General features: G+C 36.5%; 1 protein-coding gene across 1 annotated transcript in view; it reads left to right on the forward strand.

Annotated features, from left to right (window-relative positions):
• The window catches only part of TDRD5 (tudor domain containing 5), a 61,810-nt gene extending 43,565 nt beyond the window's left edge, over nt 1-18,245 (forward strand). Inside the window, exons 16-18 of the mRNA XM_043962682.1 lie at nt 5,041-5,184; nt 7,340-7,559; nt 17,989-18,245. Of these exons, the coding sequence (XP_043818617.1) occupies nt 5,041-5,184; nt 7,340-7,559; nt 17,989-18,245 (621 nt within the window). The remainder of the gene's footprint in view (nt 1-5,040; nt 5,185-7,339; nt 7,560-17,988) is intronic.
• Nucleotides 18,246-24,443: the final 6,198 nt, after the last annotated feature.

Raw genomic sequence — 24,443 nt, forward strand, 5'->3', positions numbered from 1 at the left:
GTGTTAGGAATGAAAAAACTTCAGGGTAGAATTTCTTCATAATAAGTAATTTATTGATTAAGCTAGCTGGCAAATCAATACATTGATGGTCATTGGTTTCTCTTGGTAACCAAAGGCAAACCCATGGAAGTTTTCAACTCCTACTGTTGAGAACAAGGCTTGATCATGAGACTCCACAGTCTTTTCCCCTTCAAGAGCTGAGTCACCTTAAACTCTAATGGAGTGGTACAAGGACAGTAGCTTCTTCCCCCAACTCCCCAGCTGCCCCTTCCAGTAAGAAGGTTCTTTTTATTCTCTAGACCGAAGTTAGGTCTCCTAGATGGGTGTTGTCTTGCCAAGATTAAAGAGCATTTTCCTTGAGAGTGAGGACAATCACATCAATCAGTCATGTCCTTCAGAGACTGACTTTTTAAATTTTTTTTTTTTTTTTTAGTGAGGCAGTTGGGGTTAAGTGACTTGCCCAGGGTCACACAGCTAGTAAGTGTTAAGTATCTGAGGCCGGATTTGAACTCAGTACTCCTGACTCCAGGGCCGGTGCTCTATCCACTGCGCCACCTAGCCGCCCCAAGAGACTGACTTTTTATAGGGGTTGGGCCTTAAATGTGGAAATAAAGGAGAATAGTCTAGATCCCAAGTTAGTAATTGGTTATTAATATAATAGTAAAAAAAATTTCTCAGTAACAGATCTATAATACACAAATACTTCTGTGTATTGTAGATTTTGTATATAGCCTTAGAATAGATAATTGAAAGGATATATGACCTACTTATACACATTTCAGATGATAAGTAATTTATGAGGAGGTTTACATTATGTACCTTATGGTTTGGAGTACTTGAAAAGTATTAAGAAACTTGAAGTGGAATACCCACTTGAATATAGGTTTAGCCATAAGCATTTTGTTGTATAGGAAATCTTTCTGGTGACAAAATCCAAAGACCTCAGAAATTGTTTTGAGTCGAATAAGAAAGATTTCCTGTGTTTCTAAAGTACGGCAAAAGTTTTAACACTTTTAGCATGCCAATATCAAAATCCTTAAAATGTGCTTTTAAACTTTGGGGGCTGTATAGGAGTACTTGGAGTTACATGAGAATATTCCATCATCTGTTTCTCAACAGCTTCTTTGGGGAGTTGAATGGCTTTTGGTAAATGGTATGGTTTACCTTGTTTTTCTTCTCTCCATCTTGCTCTTACCCTTCATTCCATTGTAAGCTAGTCTCATAAGACCAGATCTGAAGCATCCTGCCCAGTTCTGTGCGCCACATTTTAGGGGAGATATTTATAGTTGAAAAGTGTCCAGAGGAGTTTGACTAGTATGGCCTTAGTAAAGATGTATTCCGTGGTTCAGAAACCTCTCTAGGATTTCAGTGTACATTGATGAAAGAAACTTGCTCACCAAAGAGTTTTCCGTATTGATGAAATTTTAGATCTCTTGTGTATTTATGTATAAAAGGCACTATGCAAGGTGCTAAAGATACAAAGAGTAAAAATAATATTCTCCCTTGCTGTAGTAATGAATTCCTGTTGAAGACTAATAATCAAGGTAAGATTAATGAATTTGATAGCCTAACTGATCATTTGCTTGATGCTATTGTAGGATAATTCCTACAACTATTTCTAGATGGAAAGATTCATTCTTTAGTTGTTTTATTTTAAATTTTATCGCTATCTTTTATTTTTATATTACTTTTATTTCTAAATATGTACCTCCCAAAACCTTATTCAGAAAACTGTATCCCTTATAATAAAAGATATCAAGGAAAGAGAAAAAAGCAGTTCTGGAAGACTAACCAACATAACAATTAAGTCTCACAATAAAATAAATGCAGTGTTCCATTCCTTCAGTCTTCTACCACTACAGAGAAAGCAGGGAGGTGCATTGTCTCATTTCTGATTTTGGATTAAGTTTATTCATTATAATTACACATTGTTTTAATCTTAGGATTTTGTTGTTGTTTTCATTTACATTGTTGTGACCATTGTATACATTGGTTTTTTTTAGATCTGCTTACTTCACCTTGTATTAGTTTACATGTTTCTATGAATTCTTCATATTCATTGCTTCTTAGGCACAGTTATATTATATGTACCACAGTTTATTTTTTAGCCATTCCCCAAGTAATGAGCATCTACTTAGTTTCTAGTACTGAAATTTTCAACCTTTATGAGAAAATGTCTTCCTGTGGTTTTTCTGAATTTTTTTGCATTTATTGTTGGGGCACAGCAATATTCCATTGTGTTTATATACCACTATTTAGCCATAACCAATTAATGGTCACCTATTTTGTTTCTGTTTCTTTAAAATTTTTGATAAAAAGCTATATAGAGGCCTCAGACACTTGACACTTATTAGCTGTGTGACCCCGGGTAAGTCACCTAACCCCAGTTGCCTCACCAAAAAAAAAAATTAGTACAAAAGCTATATAGAACATGCCAGGCTAATTTAGTATATTTCAGTTACTCAGAAGACAATCTGCTTCACCAGACAGAAGAAATCTTGTGTAAAGTACATAAAGTTATTGAAATTGCTTACGAAAGTGTAGCATCTTTAGAACATTTTAGCTTGTCATTTAGCAGCCATCAGAGCCTTTATTCAGAGAAGATTTCAACAATAAAAATAAAATACATTTTTTGCAGAGTTGAAGAAATATTTTTGACATCGTAACTACTTAGGATCATTGTCCCAACCAAAATTGGTTTCACTTCACAAAAAAATAATGCATAAGAGCTCTCAGAGCAGCTTTGGTCAGGCACTAATTGCAGTGCTTGTCACCTTCAAGGGATTAAGTGCTGTCTTTGTTAGCAGTTTGGAATGTATAGTCAGAGAATCAGAAAAACTTCATAAATATCCCACACTGGCACTATTGAGTTTAATATATCAATCCTGATGTTGATTTCTTTTCAAGTAATCCAGTTCTAGAATTGGTGAGCTAATAAAGTCAGTTTACCAACAAATATTCCATAAGTAATATGGAATTCTTTTGGTTGATTTCTCAGGTGTTGGCAAGTAGGATGGTGTAGTTATCAGTAATGAGGTTGTCTCTCTGAAAAATAGCAAGAATTAGGAAGTTCAAAAACTGACCAGCAAGATTGAGGAGGACATTCAAAACATTTTACCTCATCCATACAAGGAAGGTTCAACAGCTTGTAGTTTTTAGTACATTAATACTCTTTATAGAGAAACTGACTTGATAGCATTGCTATCAAAGTGCATACCAGTATTCAATATCAAAGACCCAAGAAAGCTATGGATTCACTTTGAAACAATTAAAAAGTCTCCTTTGACATCATCTTCTAGATTAAGTTTAGACATGAACCATGAAATATTTTGTTGAGAAATGCTGTTTCAACAAAATTGGTACCAAATATGCAACACTAATTATATAGCTTCAAAACTTCCAGTGAAATATGAAAATATAGATGCTTTATGGAAAGAAAGTAGAAATGCTGAAAATTACTTGTTTAGAGAATGGACAAAAGTGAAAAATTGGTATCTAGGAGTTCACACACAGAAAAGCCGAGCATAATGTTAACTAATTGAAACCAATTTCAGAGGATATGTACAAAGAACTTGACTTGTTAACTTTACCAAAAGCATTAACTATAATCTTGTGAAAATTATACCACATGATACATGGAAATTAAAGAATTTATCAACTTGTTAATTAAAAATTGACATAATTCTGTACTTGCCAGCTTAAGTCTAAAAATAACTTGTTTCAAATAATTTCGCATGGTTCTCCCCTTTTCTTATTCTCAATTATTATGATGAAGTAGGTTTTATATAATAAAATAAAAGACTGGTTGAAGTATAGTTAGTAAGGTTTCTACACATGTTCATTTGTGAGTTATATCTACATTCACATAGCCAATAGAACATTAGTTCCTTGATGGCAGAAATTTTATTAAAAAGAAACAGGGTAGAAAAAATGGGTCAGGAAAGGTAGGTACCATTATATGTAAGGAAGATACACTCATATAATGAAATTGGGAATCACAGGTGGGAAGTATGCTGGAAAACAGTTGAATGAAGGTCAGTGCAGGGAAAATCATGCTTTTTAATCACCAGAATATACTACAGAATGCCTGGGCAGAAAGAGGAAATAGGTCACAAGCCTGGCAGATTGACAAGATATATAGTGATAGAAGCCTTCTATCTTCTAGATGTCTATCGGAGCTCTCACTCGATCCTTAAGTGGACTGACAATTTTTTTACTTGCCTTAATGATAATTTCAATCTTCATAAGGTGGAGAAATTAGGAAAGGGGAAATTATATTGTAGATCCAATTCTTACCATCTGGGAGGAACAAGTTGCTTGGGTGTAAATGTTAGGAACCTTGAAGAAAAGTGACCATCCCCTCCTAGAACTTGATAGAAAAAAAGGACCTCAAGGTTTAGTAATGAACATGAACCCAAGATTTTGAGAGAGAGATTTCAAAGAGTTCAGAGGAATGGCTGGAGTAAGATCCCATAGAATAAAGTTATAGATGGGAAAAAAACTCAAGGATGAAATTCTGAAGAGACAGAAAGATATAATTTTGATGAAGAAAAACAGGTTATCTGAAGAGATGTCTGTGGATGCACAGGAACTTGCCAACCAACTTTTTTTTTTTTTTTAATGGGGCAATGTGTGCCCAGGGTCACACAGCTCGTAAGTGTCAAGGGTCTGAAACTGGATTTAAACTCAGGTCCTCCTGAATCCAGGGCTGGTGCTTTATCCACTGTGCCACCTAGCTGCCCCCCCCCAACTTATTTTTAAAAGATATACAGAAGATAGAAGCAAGGGCAGGTAATGGGGAATTCAAAAGTGTACCACAGTACTGTAAGAACAATGGGAGTGTTAAAGCTCAAAAAATGGTCTAATGCTAGTTAAGAAAGATTAAGAAAAAGGTTTTGGGATGGGTTGACTATTGGGGACAAGAGGAGTATCAAAGAAAGAACAGAAGTGCTGCTTGGGATGGATGGGACGTTGGTAACTGTTAAGAAGGAAAAGGCAGAGTTGCTTATTTATTATTTTGCTTCTCTCTTCTCTGCCAAGGAAAATGACCTTTGGATGGGAAAGGACAAAACAAAAATGGCTAATAGAGAATTGATACCCAAGATAAGTAAGGAGATTATAAAACAGCACCTAGCTGCCCTTGATGAATTCAAGACACCTGGCCAAAATGAACTACATGCTCAGGTACTGAAAAGCAGATGCAGTAGCTGAACCACTGATATTTGAAAGATCATAGAGAAATGGGAAAGTTACTACAGGACTGAAGAAGGGCAAAATGCTATTCTTATTTCTAAAAAGGGCATAGAATTAGTCTGCATACTGTAGACCAGTAAACTTGATTTCCCTTCCTAACAGAGTTCTAGAAGCATTTATTAAATGATAGCATACATCTAGGAAAGGAATCAGTGATCACAAGAGCCATCACGTGGCTTTATCAAGAATAGGTCCGGCCATACTACTATTATTTCCTTTGTTGAAAAACTGGTAGATGAGGGAAATGCTATATGTGTAGTTTCCTAGGTTTTAGCAAAGTGTTTGATAGACTGTCTCATAATGAAAAATGGTGAGATGGAGGTTAGGAAACAATAAAGTTAGATCTGTTTGGAACTGGTTGGTTGGTTTGTCACAAAAAAGTAAGTTATTAACAGTTTCTTGTGTACTGGGAGGGTAGTATCCAGTGGAATAGTCCTGTGCTGTCAACTTTTTTTTTTGTCAGTGTCTTGGATAAAAGCATCTGTGGCATACTTATCAAATAGATGAAGCTATTAGAGCTGAGAACATAGCTAACACTGGTTGACAACACCAAGATCCAAAAAAATCTTGACACAGGCTACATCATTGAGCTAAATTTAATAAGAAGGAATTTAATAGGGCTAAATGTAAAGTGTTATATAGATTCAAAAATCAGTTTTGCAAAGCTAAAAAAAGGGAGCATGGTTAGACAGTTTGTCTGAAACAGTTCTGGGGGTTTTAATGGCCAGAAGCTCAGTATGAGTTAGCAGTGTAAGGTAGAAGCCAAATAAAGCAAATGCTATCCTGGGCCGAATCAAGAGAAGCATAGATTTCTAGAATAAGCAGGTGATAATCCTTTTGTATCTACCCTTGTCAAACTATCTCAAGGTTTGTGTTCATTTCTCAGTGCCAGAATTTAGGAAGGCTATTGATAAGCTGTAGAACATCAAGAGAAGGGCAGCCAAGATGATGAGGATTAGTTAATTATCTGTGTGACCTCATGTGTGAAATGAGAGGGTTGGACTAGATAGCTTCTGTGGTTCTGTCCCTTTCTAAATCTATGATCCTCTGCTTAGCTTGGAGAATAGAAGACTTGGGAGAGATAGGAGCTCAGTTCAAATATTTGAAGATCTGACACATGGGAAAAGACACTTAGACTTGTTCTGTTTGGCCCCCAGGGGTAGAACTAGGAGCAATAGTTGCAGGAGACAAATTTATACTTGATATTTAGGAAATGCTAAAGTGCAATTGGGTGCCTTGGAGGAGGTTCTTCATTGGTATTCTTGAGAGGCCATGCGACCAGTTGCCAGTTGTGCTGTAGTGGCTATTCTTTTTAGATTTTGCATTGGACTAGATGGCTACTGTAGTCTTTTTATTTTATTTTATTTTTTTGGTGAGGCAGTTGGGGTTAAGTGACTTGCCCAGGGTCACACAAGTAGTAAGTGTCAAGTGTTTGAGGCTGGATTTGAACTCAGGTTCTCCTGACTCCAGGGCTGGTGCCCTAGCCACTGCGCCATCTAGCTTGCCCCACTGTAGTCCTTTTGAACTCTAAAAATCTGACTTATTTTAGTTGTTGTCTTTGGATGCCCAATGCCTAATACATAGTAGGTACTCAGTAAATATTAATTGAATTTGTTGAATGGAATGTTAGGTATAGTCAGAAATGACAGATAAAGCTTTCCTGTTGAAAGATTGTCATGTGAATCTAAGCTAAATATGTTGGACCTAAAACAAATTAAAATTTAAAAGTTACCAGTACTTTTTTAGGGTTTGGGAGGATAGTGGTAGTTTATGACAGTTGTTGCAAGATTCAAAGTATTTTGTGGATTGAACAGTAGTACGTAAGTCAGTTATTTTTGTAAAGAGGAAAAAAAAACTCTTTTTGCCTACATAGGCAGTACTTACTTAAAACTTTAAACCTTCCCTTAATTTGATGGCAGGGCAAAAATGGAGGGATCTGATTCCTGTGCTACAAAGTGTTCCTAGAAATGCCCAGGTTTGTCTGTAATCATTGAAGGGAATGGAAAGGTGGAGGGGATGTAATTCTGCTTATATGTTGCTAATTTTTTTTTCCCTTTTCCCCCTATTCCTCCTAATATAATTACAGCAACTAAACCTAGAAGATTCTTCAGATTCTTCCACACTGTCCAAATCATTGGAAGAGTTCTACATTTCTCTGATCCATTCTCAGCAGTCAGCAGAATTGAACCATTCTGAGCCTGGTCGTGTTCAAACTCTGCCAGAGCAAATCCAGCTTTCTACAGCAGCACTTACCTGTAATTTACTTCCCACAGTGGTTGATTCCCAGGAGAAGCACACTGGCTTAAGTAGGTTTAAGTACTCCCTTATCTGCAAATAAGTGACAAATGTAATGTTGTATTCTTGATCCTATACTCAACATGGATCCTGGTTCTCTTTCATAGATTCATAGGATCTTAGTGTTAGGAGGAATATTAATAATAATCTAGCCCAGCCATCCACCCAGTATAGAAATCCCTTACAGATTATCATAGGATTTTTGTTGGTACTAGTCTTTTGTTAGGGGACTCGTTATTTTGCAGTCAGTGAGTCTTATTTTGATCTGCTCCAGTAGTTAGGTTTTTCATGATTAAAGAACTTTCTGTCCTGTTTTTACATATTGGTTTTGCTATCTGGGGAGACTACAGTTTCTTCCACATAATCATCTTAAAATATTTGAAGCGCTGCTATTGTCCCTTGTTTCTGCCCTCTACTCTTCCAGAAAAACATCTTCAAGCTAAATATGCTTGGTTTCTTCAACCGTTCTTTATGTAATTTCTTCCCAAATAACCCATCTGATTGCCATCCTACTGAGTCTTTAATTTGTCCGTGTATCTCTTAAAATTTACTTAGAAATGGACACAATATAGTCACATATGGTCTGATTATAATTACGAAAAATATGGTAGGACTTTGTAGGGTCCAAATAAATCTACATATTATACTTCTTTAATGTAGCCTGAAATTGCATGGAATTTTTCAGGAGGAAAGTCACCTTGTTGTCTTACTTTAATATTGTGGGGTTTTCATATAAACTGAAGTTTCAGGTTTTCCTTAACTATAAATTATGCAATTGATTTTTTAACCTAAAGGCAGGATTTCATATCCTTATCATATTTCTTCATCTTTGTTTCAACATGTTCCAGCCTGTCATTATTCCTTAATTTTCATCTTTTCATCTAACATTTTTCTTAGCCTTGTGCAATCTGCATATATGAGTGTCATATATTTTTATATATTTATCCAAGTGTTAAAAACATCCAGTAGGACAAGGCTTTAAAAAAGGCCCTGGAGCATATAACTATATACCTCCCTCCAATTTAACATCAGTCATTATCAGTTCTCTCTGGATAAAGTTTAACCAGCTACAGAACCACCTAATTATATCATTTATATCTTATATCATGAGATAGTTTTGTAAAATTCCTTGAAAAGATCAAGATAACCCTCTATGTATGACATTCCTTTGATGTCATCAAGATTAGTAATTATCTTAGTGTTTTAGAAGATTTGTAATTTGATTGGTGTGGGCAGTGACTCAAAAGAATCTCCTAATAATGAGCTTTTCTGAATTTAGCTAGATTGAGTCTGTAAGGGGCTAAAATTCTAGCTATACTGTCTAGAATATCTAATGAGTGGTTGCCAATAAATGAGTTAGACTTTTAAGAACTTATTAAGGAGAATAAGAATTTGGTAAAGAGAGAAAGGCCTAGATTCATCTATCTATTAAAGGGAGAGAGCATTCCTAGCTCCACTCTCTGCCAGAGTCCTGATGAAAGAGAAAGAGAGCACCAGCCTCGCCCCCTCTTCCTCCTACAAGCAAACATCACTTCGTGATGCCAAAGAGCCGCATGTCTTGCCCTCAGATGCCTTCTCCTCATGGCTGAGTGTCCTGCAGTAAGTCTCCAACAGGTGGTGTCATTCCAATCAGTACAGTCCCCCCTTTGTTTCTTCAAGAAACATGGGGTGTTTCCTTGATGAAACAGTCAGAATAACAGAATATAATATCCTGTGCTAACAAACAATATGTTAATAACAATATAGAAAAGAAGAAAGAGGAAAGTTTGTCCAGAGGGACGGTCCCTCATGAACTGGCACTTTTGACACTGGCCTGCAGAGGGAGGGCCTCTACAGAGAATACGTATTACAGATAGTGTACATAACAACAGAAGGGAATAAAAATCAACAAAACAAAACTGTTCATTTAAAGTCTTTGAAAGTCTTTTCTCAGATGTCCTCTGGGTGTAGTCATGGAATGGAAGTCTTTTCAGGGTTGATGTGTGGATGCTGGTAATCAGACAGGAAAATTTCCTACAAAATTGAGCTTAACAACTTTAAAATAGCTTTGTCAATAATCAAATCAAACAATGGAGTTCTCAAAAACATGTCTAAGGGAATTCAGAATCTTAGTTGTTATACATGAAACAAAATAAAACAAAAATTGAAACATTCTCTAAAATTTAATATTACTATAGTCCCCCCTTGTGGAGGGTAAATTGAGAAGACAATTGCTGTGATATTAATTTTAAAAAATAATTTTTATCTTTGTTTCATCACTTTTTGCATCATCTGCCTAATTATCCTCATGCCATTATGAGAAATTAGAGAATCTAATATAATGGGTAACAGATGTCAAGGCAAAATCCAGCACTGTATTTATCATGACACCTGAGATAATTATGGGGGTTACCATAAAAGAACAGAGAAATGATGGAATATGAGCATTCCCACACTTGAGAATTATATTCTGCCCATGCAGTATGCCAGGCTCGAAATAGGTGGATGGGGATATACATCCATGCCACCAAACATATTGGAGGAAACTGAGTCAGACTTAATCAGATGCATGGGATTGAGATGTCCATGGCATCAGGCATATAGGAGGGGGCATAGAAGCCAGGTGAAGAATGAGATGGGTGATATCAAAACTTCCAGCCATCTGTACAGTATTGTGGGGAAAAATAAAATAAAATATTAAACCAAGAGAAACCAACCTCAACATTTGTCAAAAGCCGTTCCCTCAGCTGTACTTTGACTTCAGGCATGTCTCCCCTCATGTGACAGTTCAGTGTCTGCTCTTGCATGTATTCCTCTTGGCCAACTGGCATCTGATAACTCAGAATGAAGGCTATTAACGTCTTAAATGATAAGTTGCCATAATCCAAGTCTCATATGGATTTAAAACTTGAGGATAGTAATGATCGCAAAAAATGTGAATGTATCTTGACTCAGAATATAATATACAATTATGTAATAATTTCAAATAATACCTCTTTTTGTTTACTAAGTATACAATTACTTTTGTAAAAAAAATCAGAACATATTTCAATACAAGTTAAAACACAACACAATCTTAAAGAAAACTTGTTTTTTAAAAAGAAAACTTTTACAAATGTTCCCGCCCCCTTTTTTTGGAATATGCTTATCAAAAATAATACTTCTAGGGGCAGCTAGGTGGCGCAGTGGATAGAGCACTGGCCCTGGAGTCAGGAGTACCTGAGTTCAAATCCGGCCTCAGACACTTAACACTTACTAGCTGTGTGACCCTGGGCAAGTCACTTAACCCCAATTGCATCACTAAAAAAAAATAATAATAATAATACTTCTAGAATCAATTTACACTTGCCATGGCAACCAATTTGCCAGGGAAATAGAGTTCGATCAAATAATCAGTTGAGAGAAAAAAATAATAAAAACAAACAACTCAGAATATGGGAGCACAGTACTCCCAGAATTAACATTGTATTATGAAATCAAAACCATCTCACATTGTTTCAAAATTAGATAGATGAATGAATAGAAGAAAATACACATGGAAGAATAAAGACAGTGAAATTCAAACTAGGGAAATCTAAATGAATATGAACTTAATATTAATGAGTATTACAAAATATACACTTGATCACATGACTATGAAAAGCTTTTACAAATATTCTTTTTTTTAAAGCTCAGTATAAAACACAATCTCAAAAGCATGAAAATCTCTATGAAGATAAACCCATACCATTAATTTCAAAATGTAGATGTAATAGCATAGAAATCCTATGTAACCTCTGAACTGACATTATTTCTCTGAGTGAATTTAGAACACTTTTGATTCCGATATCTAAAATCCCCAATACTCATATTAATATCTTGCTGCTTACTTCTACATTTCTGTAAAATATGTCTTCTTGAAATATGATGATGATTGTCATTTTTATTCAGCTTAAGGTTGTCTTCTTTAACCCCTCTATATTGTCTGCCAGTCCTTTCGTAATACAAATGCTTTATAAGGTTACTAATTAAAGACAAAAGCAGATTAACAAAATTATGAACAAAACGAGTATATCTGGGATTTAAAGGGTTTTCCAAGGTTGGTTTGGGAGAACCACAGCAGGTCAAGTCAGAATCACAGCCAGGCTGGGGAAGGGCTGAGGCTGACTGCTTCAGCAACTGAGTAGAAGCTGGTGGATTAGATCTTGTGACCTCCCACGCAGGAGGTTCAAGGGGCTTGGCCATGGGAGGGGAAGGAGGTGGGGTCCCAAGGGGACTACCTCTACCACATGGTGCACAGCTGGGGAATCAAACTCAGGCCTGATTTCCCCTTCCCTGCTTCTAGGGGATTAAAGGCTTCTAGAGGCTGGGTCGTTGCCTGCAGACATGCAAAATTAAAGCAACAGTTAGTGTTAGAATTTGGAAAAGCTGCAGGAGTCAGAGGTATCTCTGAAAAGGCATGGTTGGGAGAGGCGGGGATATTTATATTCCCTTGTGTGAGCTCTTCTAACAAAAATAAAAATAGAAATAGAAAATCCACAAAAACAAAGCATTAACATGATCTCATCTCCCATTTGTCTGGTTAAACAGACTAAAATCAGGAATAGGGTACTTAGGGAGTTGAAAAAGCCCATTTGAAAATTTAAAGGGAAAACAGCTGGTACTTTGCAGTACTTCAGATTTAAAGGGACAGGGTAGGGGAAATTTCTTACCCAACCGGAAGATCAGGAGATGGAGGTTTCAGCTTTCCTCTTTGTGGTCAGCCATCTGTAAGGGGCTGTAATTCTAGCTATACTGTCTAAAATACCTAATGAGTGGTTGCCAATAAATTATAAGCTTTAGCAAGAGTTAGACTTTTAAGCATTTATTAAGGAGAATAAGAATTTGGTAAAGAGAGAGAATGGCCTAGATTCCTCTATCTATTAAAGGGAGAGAGCATTCCTAGCTCCACTCTCCACCAGTCCTGATGAAAGAGAGCGAGAGCACCAGCCTTGCCCCATCTTCCTCCTACAAGCAAACGTCCCTTCCTGATGCCAAAGAGCCGCATGTCTTGCCCTCAGATGCCTTCTCCTCATGGCGGAGTGTCCTGCAGTAAGTCTCCAGCAGGTGGCGTCATTCCAATCGTTACAAGTCTCAGAAAATTGGCAAATAATCTGTCTTCAGGTCCATACTCAAATTCTTTATACATTATTAGTACATGCCACAGATCTTGCATTTTTGTGGTATGGTATTTGAAAATGAAGGATCTTCTCTCTGTTACAGTAATGCATCAGTGTAGAACTTTAGTGGAGGGACTACTTAGTAAGCCTGTCAGAAACAGAAGTCTAGTTAACTTGGCATGGCTTGTTTTTATTTTTTACAACTGTGACTCATTGGTTTATAAATTCCTGATGAGGGAAATCCCTTTACCAATGCAACATCAGCATCTACTCTGTAAATTACGTAGGGCACTGAGAAGTTAATGTTTGGCCTAAGATCACCCAGCCAGTGTATATTAGAGGTAGTACTTGAACCCAGGTCTTACTGACTCTAAGGGCAGTTTTCTATCTACTCTGCCATGCATGGTTTACAAACCTTCCCTCCTATTAATAATTTCCTTCTTTTCCTAAGTGTTAACAAATCATGTCTACTGTAGAGTTTTTGTCAGGTTATCAACATCAAGTTTACTAATGTATAATTTTGAGAATTCATTATTTTCTTCCCTTTGAGTATCAGGGCATTTGCCCCATTCTTACTCTGCTGGTCCCTCTCCCTATAGTGGTTCTTTAATGACATTTACAAGCAATTTCTGTATTCTGGAATGTAATTAGTCCTGGCCAATACGTCTAAAGTACTCTCCTATCTTTTTTCCTATTTTTGGCTATATTGTAATTTTTATCCGAATTTAAGATTTTTTTTCTTATTCTTCCACAGTGAAACAGAGTAATAGTTAAGTAATTCCTATGTTTTCTGGATGTCACTTGTGAACATATTTTGTTCCCCTTAGAATTATTTGATACTAGATTTTAGACACACTCATACTACTCTCTTGTATTCATCCTGGTCTCTCTTCCCCTCTTTCTATCTTAAGAAAATTTTTGTTTTACATCTATATGTATCAGAGTTCTTGTGCAGTCGTGCTAGCTTCTCTTATTTACTTATTTATTACTTACTGTTCTCTCCCTTGTTGGGATTATTCCCAGTTATGTTGTCAGAATTTCATTTTTTTTTAACAATTTAGCCACCATTTATTAAGCATCTGCTACATGCAAGACTAGGTACTGATACAAAAATTAAAAATTATAGTTCCTGCCCTTTAGGAACTTAGATTCTGTTGAGGGAAGGGAAAGTACCTTATATACAAAAGAGTAAAAGAAATGCCCAGACAAAGGGCCCTGGGAGTAGTTAAGGAAGAGAACACTCTTAGCAGTGGGAAGATTTCACTGGTACCTTGAAGGAAGGGAAGGATTCTGAAAAACAGTTGAGAGTATCTATTTCAAACCCAAGAAGTTATGCAAATGCAAGATAGGCCTGGAAGGTGAATTGGAACTATTATAGTCATGTGTAATTTCTAGGTTCAAGAATTTGTATTTATATTTTAGAGGCATTAGGGAACCACTGAAAGTTTTCAAGCAAGAAAGTAACTTTGTCATACCTTTACGTTGGTAACTGCATGAAGTGTGAACTTGGAGTAGAAGATAATAGAAGTATGGAGACAAGTTAGGAAAGTATTTTAAAGGATCAGGCAAGAGGTTCTGAACTTGTTACAATCTCTAGACAATGCATTCTTTATAGTTTTATGACTTCCTGAAGGAAGATGAATACAAAATATATCCTGGAGATAGAATTGATGACTAGGCCAATATATTGGACATGGAGTCTGAGGAAAAAGCAAGACTCGTAGATGACTCTGAGGTTTTAATTAAGCCTATGTGACTGGGAGGCTAGTGATACCATTAACAGAAATTGGGGACAACCAAAAGGGGAGAGCCGATTTAAAGAGGAAGGAGAAGATGGGTTCAGTTTTATATGTGCCAAGTGTGAGTTTCTGACAAGACATCTAAGAGGAAATATCTAGTAGGCAATTGGAGATGTTGGCCTGGAATTTCAGAAATGATTAGAGTTGAAAATTTGGGACTCCTTTGCATGGAAGTAATAATTGAATACATAGGAACAAATAAGATTACTAGGAGAGAATTAGAAAAGAGGGATGAAAGTAGGGCCTTGGGAGATACCCACATTTGGAAGATAAAGGATCATGATCAAGCAGTGAAGACTAGTCAGGGCAATCAGGTAAGAATGTCACAGTTTACAGAAGGGAGAGTTGTCAGTAGCACTGAATGCTTCAAACAGGTATATAGGAAGATGAGGATTGAAAAGTCATTCGTGACCTTTGAGAGAAGAATTTGATTAGTATGATGAAGAAGATAGATTTCAAGCAATCGAAAAATGAATGCATCTTGAGAAAGTGAACAAAAACTATTCTTTCTAATTTAATAATATTGGCTAATATTTAGATTGTATTTTTTTTTTAAGTGAGGCAATTGGGGTTAAGTGACTTGCCTAGGGTCACACAGCTAGTAAGTATTAAGTGTCTGAGGCGGGATTTGAACTCAGGTACTCCTGACTCCAGGGCCGGTGCTCTATCCACTGCGCCATCTAGCTGCCCCTAGATTGTATTTTTTTGTTGTTGTTGTTTTGGTTTTGTTTTTTTTTTTTTTGTGCAGGGCAATGGGGGTTAAGTGACTTGCCCAGGGTCACACAGCTAGTAAGTGTCAAGTGTCTGAGGCCGGATTTGAACTCAGGTCCTCCTGAATCCTGGGCTGGTGCTTTATCCACTGTGCCACCTAGCCGCCCCCCTAGATTGTATTTTAAGTCTTTTAGAATACTTTATATGCATTGTCTCTTTTGATCATCCCAATAGCACTTAAAGGTATTATCCCTGTTCTATTGTTGAGGAAATTGAGCCTTAGAAAGGTTAAGTGACTTACATTCAGTCAGCTCTTGAGGGTCAGAGGCAAAAGTTGTGTCCACTTCTCTCCTTATTTTAAGACCACTCTATTCATTACACCATGTTGCTTCTCCTGAAATTTTAACAAGAGGAAAGACATGGCTGTAGCATAAGGCATAGGCAGGGCCAAAGGAAGGGGGCTTATGATGGTGTTTTTAGGCAGTAGGGAATGCAAGTTAAAGGTTAGGAGGATGTTGATTATAATGGAACAGTATCTGAAACGGATCAAGGACACATACGGAATGGTTAGTATTGGCAAAGAGAACTACCTCTGAGAATTGAAAAAGGAAGATAAAGATATGAGGTTTTTAAAAAATTTTATTTTATTTTAGCAGGGCAATGAGGGTTAAGTGACTTGCCCAAGGTCACACAGCTAGTAAGTGTCAAGTGTCTAAGGCTAGATTTTAACTCAGAGCCTCCTGAATTCAGGGCCGGTGCTTTATCTACTGCGCCACATAGCTTCCCCCAAGATATGAGTTTTTGAGGAGTGGAGGAAAAGAAATGAGGGATCTGATTAGTTACTTCATGCTTTTCATGTGAACTGATCGGGGAGGGGAAAGAGAAGATGGAAGTTGACAGAAAATTTGGAAAGGTCACTGGAAAGTGAGATAAGGAGTCAATCAGAAATGAAACAATAAGGGCCCCCTTGGGGATTAGAGTAAGAGATATGTTTTCTGTATTCTACCCTGATATAGCAAGTTTGGAACAATTATGATCAGTTCTAGTTACCGCATTTTAGAAAGAATATGATAAACTAGACGTCAAGAGAAGGGCAACTGGGATGACTAGACAACATACAAGCCTCACTTAAAATAATGGGATGTTTCTCTTGAGGAAGAGCTTTTGGGGAGATGTAGCTGTCTTCAAGTATTTAAAAAGACTGTTACATAAAAAGGGATTAGATTTGTTTCCCTTGCTCCCAGAGGACAGAACTAAGAGCAAGAAGTAGAACAGCAGCAAATTTAGGTTTGATAAAAGGAAAAATTTCCCAACAATTAGAACCTTCCAAAAAATGGAATGGGATGCCTTGGGAGGTGCCTTTCACTGCAGGTCTTCAAGCAAAGGATATGAATCACTTGTTGGACATATTGTAGACAAGATTCTTGTTCACATAGTAGTTGGAATACTGGGACTTTGAAAAGATATCCACCACTTCTGATACTGTAAAGGGCAGTCGACAAGGAGAAAAGTAGGGATTGAGGGACCAGAATTTGTCTAGTGAGAATAAAGAGCAAGTGTTAAAGGGCAGAAGCCAGGGAGGAAAGGGAAATATGGGCAAGACATTGTGATCAGAGGGAGGATTTCAGAGTTTGGGTGATTGAAGCTGTGGAAGTTGAGGTGGATGATCTAGGATGCCAGTTTGTTGAACGGTGTGAATATTGAAAGTTTACTAAAACATGAGAAGAGTTGGGTTTGAGAGCAAAGCCATCTTTGTCAGAGACAAACCCAGCTAGGTATAGAACTCATGAGGACAAAGGGAAAGTGACCTGGAGAAAAGTAATGATAGCGACAAGGATTTAGATGGGGTGTTATTATCAGTCTGAACTTCAAAGATAGCGAGGAGGTTGCTGAATGATGGTGTCAGTGGGGGACCATATTTTCCCTTTGGAGTCTCGAACCAAAAGATTATCCTAATCTTTCATTTAAATTTTCAGCGTTTCCTTCCTTCACCATTACTAACTACGAAATGGCATGGTCACTTTTTTCAGAAAGATTTCCATCACTCCCATGTCACTAAACAGGTCTTCCTTAACTGGCCACTATTTTATTTAAACAGCGTATTGCTTTCCTTTGCTGAAAACCAGTATATTGGTCCCTTGGCAACCAGAATCCAGCACAGTGACATGCACATAATAGACACTTATTAAATGTTGAATTGAACCAAAGATTAGGAATTTTTCATTTTACCTTGGCATTAGCCTGGAATTAGAACAAGAAGGGATGCATTTGAATACTTATTTTGTTTATGGTAGGAAAAAAAAAGTTGAAGGATTTTTTTTCTGAAGTTCTACTTCAGTAGTCCAACATGTAACATGTAATATGTCCATGATTTCCTTGATGTGAGTAAAAACCCCTTTTTCTTTCCATAAATCCTTCTGAGGAGTCTACCCCATATTTGACATAAAGGCATTTTATTTTTATGCCCTTTCAGGTTTATTTTTCCTGCTTTTTTGACAGTTTTATTTACTGATATTGTCTTTTTTCCTCTTCCCTTTATTTTGTTCATCATCCTGACATAAAATGCCTTTGTCTTAGTGCAGCCTTTCCTGAACCATCTTCTCCCTTCTACCTAAAAATTATTTTCATTTATTTCTACCTCACACATTATGTGCCCTATCATTGGGAATTATCAACTAAAAGAGGAGGAATCAATGCAGTACACCCTAACAGAAAGTGATATAGTGTGGATAGATAAGGGAGGTACTAAGTGGGGATGGCTGTATGCTTATTTTTCTTCTGAAAAATGTTCTTATGATTTATTTCCTTCTCAGAGGAAGCCACTCCATTAAATATGAAGAATGAGGATTTCTCTAGCAACCATGCCCTTACAATGTTCAAAGACACCACCTGTGCCCAACAAGAGTCCATGGAACAGATCTCTTTTATATTGTCTCCTGAGCACAGTGTGTCCCAGAAACTCTTCATTCCTCGAAGCACAGCAACAGCAGCATTGGGAGCTGCAGCACGTCTAGCTATGTCTAGTAGCCTTCTACATTGGTATCCCAGATTAAGAAGAATGGAAGCATGAGGGGAGGGGAAAGGAGGAAAAATATATTAGATGGGGTAGATCCATATCCAAAATGAAGTACCAAGGCAAAATGACTTATGGTAGTTGATAGACCCTGCCTTTTCCTTATTGTGTGACTGTACATTGGATCTCTTATTCAAACAGTCCACTTTGACTTGGAAAATAGGCAGTTGATGTTATTTTTTTTAGTAGCGATAGTTGTTCTTATGCTATATGGTTATGTTGATCTTTCTTTTTAACAGTGATTCAAATTGATGGTTGTTTAGTGGAAACCCTATAAATAATTTTTTTCTTTTAACATATCTGATAAGAAATGGGTAAAATTTTGTCATCCATGTTTAGGAAGAAAATCTCTTCCTCCAATATTGACAAATAGGATGTCTACATTTTTTTTCCATTGTTGAATTTGAATTTTTTTAAGTGAAAAGAAGTGATAATTCAAGGCTCCTACTCTTACCTTCATTGGTGCTGCCACTTTATATTATAACATTTTCCATTATCAGTAATAAAACCTATATTCCTTGGAGGCTTTATTTTTGGCTTAGTTCACCTCACTTTGATTTTCAAATTAAGGCCATAGATTTTGTAGTATAGTAAAATATCCCGAAGAACAGTGTAATAACACCCTAAAACTGTAGCTTAGATATCTTTTATAACTATAGCCAGAAATATATAAAGAGAAACAAAAAAAATAAATTTAAAAAAGAGAAACCTACTGAGAGTTCCTAAGTAGTACCGTTTTAGCATTTATAAAACATACACTCAGCCAGCCAGAATCTGTGACTTGCTTTTTGACATTCCATTTAGTTCATAGGAAAATGGTACATGTTGAACAGGGCTTTTGAACTAAATAAGCAATGCTAGTTGACTGTGGTAAAATATCATATTTTCCCAAATTGACAACTCCTTCACAGTTTTGAAGAGAATTCTTTTTCCTCCACATATTCTTCCCTTCTGACAGGCCACAGTGGCCAGCAGAAACTATTCAAGAGACGCAAGAGCAGTTGAAGCAGCTTGAATTACCTGGTTAGCTTCAAGGAAAAGGCACTATTTACCCTTGTTGGTAGCTATTACTGTGCCTTCAAAGAAGAAATTTTAAGCCATAGGTCAATTAGGTTCAACTCTGTCCATATCTTGGATCGACTTAAACCCCTTCCTGTGAGTTTTATCACTAAATATCTATCAGTGGAAGGAATTACATAAATACAACATTCCATTTAAAAAAGATTATTGCTCACCAAACCTCCTTTCTTAAGAGTTGCATAGTAATGAAAAAAGGGAACCCAGTAATACTTTGGATGCTGATAAGACAGAAGTTTAAAATGTTTTAAAATGTTGTAAAGTTTTGAAATAACATTTTACTGTTAAATACAGGGTCATTATCAGGATGATGATAGCCCATTTATATTTTTAAATGTATTTTAAAATTTTGATGGTTGGCACAGCTGACTAAACTAAAATGAACTAGCATTGTAATTTTAGCAGTCGTACTCTAGGAAACTTTTATGAGTCATAAACTATGAGTCAGTGGTCAATTAATAGCATCTGTGGTGGTGTGTGACTATTTGGACATGATTTGATGTGGGTGGGAGAATTCCTGGTGTGTAATGTAGGTTTCAATAGTTTTCTGAATGTAATGATGGGTTTCCAAGGGTTGAACAGCTTAAAGAATGATGATCCTTACAATTTGCCATATGAGATAAAGAACCAAGTAAGGAAGAGTATTCATTAATGTCCTCTTACCAACTCTGGTATTTAATTTCCTTATCTATGTTTTATACTTTGAGATACTGATAGTAAATTTTCCTCTGCAGATAGAGTTCATAAAGCAAATGTTCACCTTCTAAAATTACTGCCCTTTAAATAATACAACCAAATTACCAGGAAAAGCTCTGCCAAAATGTGAAGTGGTTTTTCTTAGTAATACAATTAGCTATAACCCACATAGAACAAACTTCACAATAGGCAAATTAAATGATGAGGCAAATACGTATGTTTATGGACCTTCTGATAATTGGTCAACTTTCCATTAGCTATATGTTGAGTCATTTAGGACAATTTAAAATTAATCATACTTGTTAAACATACTTTGAAAGAAGACTGTTCACTTCTGACTAAAGCAGAATAAACAAGAAAGTCAATCATGAGAAGGTACCTGTGAGACATGGACTTCTGAGTCCTTTCATTTAACTTTAGAGAGCAGAATGATTAACCTTTCCAGCAGGAACTATAATTGTGATTTGAGCTAATAAAAAGACTATTGACCCAACACTTGGAACCATTTAAAAGTAGGTTATGGTCAAGGTTCTGTATATGAGCATATCTAAGAAAGAGGCATGGGTTTTTTTTCCCCTTAGGCTTTACTGGTACTCAGTGTTTTAGAAGTTAATGTGATCAAATTTCTCATATCAGGAGTTAACATAATGGCATCAACTCTACCAAAAGCAGGGCTCCCTAACTTTTTTCTGGTAAGCAGTTACTGTTCTGAAGCCTTATATTCTTTGTGGGGCATAAGACATAGTGCTTATGAAGTCTGATTCTGGACTGGTGGTTAGGGCAATGCCCGGAGAAACCATAGGAAGTAAGGAGGGGAGTAGTGCCAAGTGTGGCAACAGTTTTAAACTCATCAGGTTCCAGCTACTTTGCCCTTGAAATACTCATGCCCTTGTAAACCAGGAAATCACTGTTCCCACCTTCTCTTTCCCTTGAGTCATGGTTCCTTAAAGCCAGTATTTTAGATGGCCATAAGTTGCAGCTTCATCATTAATCTCCAGAGGGTCAACTCTGGTGAAAGAAAAAGAAGGGTATATAGTTAGGAAGACTTTGTGTTCTTGAGCACTGACAGCTGAAATAATAGTACAACTGTGTGTGTGGGTGTTTTATTCAACTGAAATGTGAACAAGATGTGAGTCAGAAACCGAAGCTCAACAAAGGAATCAATCACCACAAAAAATTTTGCATAGCAATATTTTTCCAATATTTTGAGAACTTTTTCTCTAGAGGTTAATTTTTTTTTTATCCAGCAAGTAGTTGAGCAATTGTAGTACCAGTTGTTAAGGTCATTCACACCATCATGCCTCATCCCTAAATTGAGACAGCTGTCATTCATTTCCCATAGCCCATTCAGTCCTCAGCCTTTGCTGAGAATGGCTACCTAGTATGCATGGTTCTTCAATCTGTAATTTAAGCTCAGGACCATTTCTAATGACTTACATATCAATTAATATATTTCACCACTTATTAAAGAAGGCCCTGTAATCTTTCACTGGATGTAAATAGATAGATCACTGGGAGAAGCCTTTCTATTCAGCTGATTGAGCCCTGTTGATGGATAAAACTTAACCATTTAAGTTGGTGATTTTTCTAGTACAGATACTGAGAACTGAATCATGTACCAGTTCCTTCTAAGTGAAATTGAAGTCTTGGCCATAGACCAAAACAGACTATACAGAATGTGTCTCCAGGATAAAACTCATAGCTTAATTTTCTTGGTTGTCAGCATAGTAATAAAGCAATGACAGCTTTTTGCTTGTGATTAGTAGCCTTTGTTTCAGATTACAGTGTTTGAGTGAGAGTAGGTTTCTTTTTCAATGTGTAAAAATGAGTTTTCTAGAACCACTTTTACTTGAATTCCATTTTATCTTGTCACAAGTTGGGTAAAGAAGCTGAGAGACTCCTGATTCAAGAATGGCTATGCCTTCATTTTTCCTGCCCTAACACAAGGCTTTAATGTTATATTCAAAGGTGAAGTTAATAGGTGTTATGGAAAGTCAGGTAATGGTAGTATTAAAACCCAGGAGACCTGGGTTCAAATTCTGGTTCTGACACTATATGCGGGGAACATGATGTGTTGCTTGATCTTTCTGGGTTATTCCACCTCTTTGTAAATTGTGGGAATCTAGACTAAATAACCAGTTCAAAGTTCTTTTGATTTCTGGAGCTCGTCAATTGCATTTTGGTTGATTTTATTCCAGACCTCCAGGTTTCATAATTGGAGTGTCAAATCTATTTTCTCAGAGGTTTTCAGCTAATTTTTATAATTAGCTATTGACCTACTCATTCAGCAGGCATTGCAGTTTTGTGTGTCACCCAAACACAATAGCTAAGCAAAATGGAAACATTCTCTTTGGCTTTCTAAAAACGGAAATTAGTGCTTCACTTACCTAAACTACGTTTTGGGGGGCAGACACCAGTAGCCCTCATTTGCTTTTCATCTTCAAATTTTATTGTCCATTTAAAAAAAGTTGTTGTTAATAACTACTCCCTCCAACTTCATCTGGAAATTATTTGTAGACCCATGTCTTTGGAAAGTTTTGAAAGATTTCACCTAATTTTCTTTCCTCAGTGCTTTGAATGAATAGACCCCTTTATAGATTAACTTCAGTTAGAGTTAGAGGGGATGTAGAGCCTAGCTAGTCTGGCCTTTTAAGGTGAAGGACTTGAGGTCTAGGAAAGTGACTTCCAAGTAAGTTTCCTGGGATCATGTGGCAAGTAAGTAGTAGAGGCAGGAGAAGGGCCCAAGGCCTCCAACTCTAGATTCTGTACCTGTGGCCTTAACAGACTACAGAGTTAATTCGGAACTTCCTTTACACACCTTCTTAAATCCCTGATTACATTTTCAGAGTCCTGTCATTTGCATAGTTTGCTTTCTATGTTCAGTGAATGCGACTGAAAAGTTTGATTCAAACACCTCGGCCTATCTTTCATTTGATTCCTGAATGGGAAGATAGATAATTCCCATTGTAAAAATGTACTTACCATTTAAAGTGTCTCCTAATTGTATATATGTAGATATTATCTTTTGGTTGAGATATAATGCTCCCTTTGTTCTAATTTTTGCTTCTTAGCCAGTGAAGACTGCTAGAGTCTTCCAATGATATACCTTCAAATGGGCAAGGATTTGCTATCAGTCATTTGCTTTACTTCATCATATGTTTACTTCCATTACAAAGATGCGCAACCTAGGACATCCATGAGGGCATATAGTCTGGTACCAAAAATAACACCTTTTTCTGGAGGTGGAAAATAATACTGTTCTTCTCTTTATCTGGGAGTGGGAGACCACTTCCAGGAAGAAGTAGGAGAGAGAAGTGAACAGACATTGTACTTAAGTAGTGATGTTAGTTTTTTCTTCTTGGTGGTGAGGGGGATGTATTGAAAATGTACCAAACAAAAAAAAGAAAGAAAGAAAGAAAATGTAGATATAGTAAAATGTTTCATATCATTTATACAATTCCTTCATATCTAAATTTGAGTAAAATTTTGAGCATTAGAAAAATAACTACCCCAAAACTACTAGGAGTTTATGGCATTTTTAGCTTTTACCTATGTTCTTGGTGTTAAATGCAATATAAACTCCACAAAAAATTTGGACCAAGAAGTATGAGTTTTGAAATAAAAAAACATACATTAAGATAAACTTTTCTCTATTGAGTCAATAAAACTAAATTATATCCCCAGTTGTGCTTCTGAGTTATCCAAGCTTACCACAGATGTGCTGCTCATTCTGGAGACAGAAGCATATAAACAGGTGACACTCAACTTTCTGAGCTAAGATGAAAGAAACCACCATAGTTTTTTGGTAATCATCTGTTTGTCCAAAACCAGTGAGGTCATCTTAAGAAGTGAGCTAACATACATAACCTATGTCAAATTGCTTACCTTCTCAATACAGGTGTGTGTGTGTGTGGGGGGGGGGTTGGGGGAGAATTTGGAACTCAAAAAAAAATTTAAAACATAGTCACTTAACCCTCAATGCCCCGCCAAAAACAAACAAAAGGTTTAAAAATTGGTTTTACATGTAATTGGTGGGGGGGAGAATAAAATATCAAAAAGAAAAATGAGCCAGATTCAAGTAGTTTTTATGGTCAAAGACTAAGTTTTTCAACATTTGGAAAATTGTCTTTAATGAAGTGAGTATATTATTTCAGTGTTTCTAACTAATTGGACTAATTTTACATTCCTCTTGTTTGCTCATTTTCTGAATAATTTCCTTTACTAATATGGTCAAACTAAACATCCCTCTTTTTGTATTCTGAATAGCCTTTGAAAAGAATGGCAGTAAAAACTACCCCAACACAGTAATTATAATGACAAGTTTGGTCCCAAGGAAGAAAGAAATGTACCTCCTTTCTTTCCTTGAAGAAGTAGAAAAATCTCAGTACAGAATGTTGCATATGCTGGCAGATTGGGTGGACT

Source organism: Dromiciops gliroides, chromosome 4 (assembly GCF_019393635.1).
Source record: "Dromiciops gliroides isolate mDroGli1 chromosome 4, mDroGli1.pri, whole genome shotgun sequence".
Taxonomy (NCBI): domain Eukaryota; kingdom Metazoa; phylum Chordata; class Mammalia; order Microbiotheria; family Microbiotheriidae; genus Dromiciops; species Dromiciops gliroides.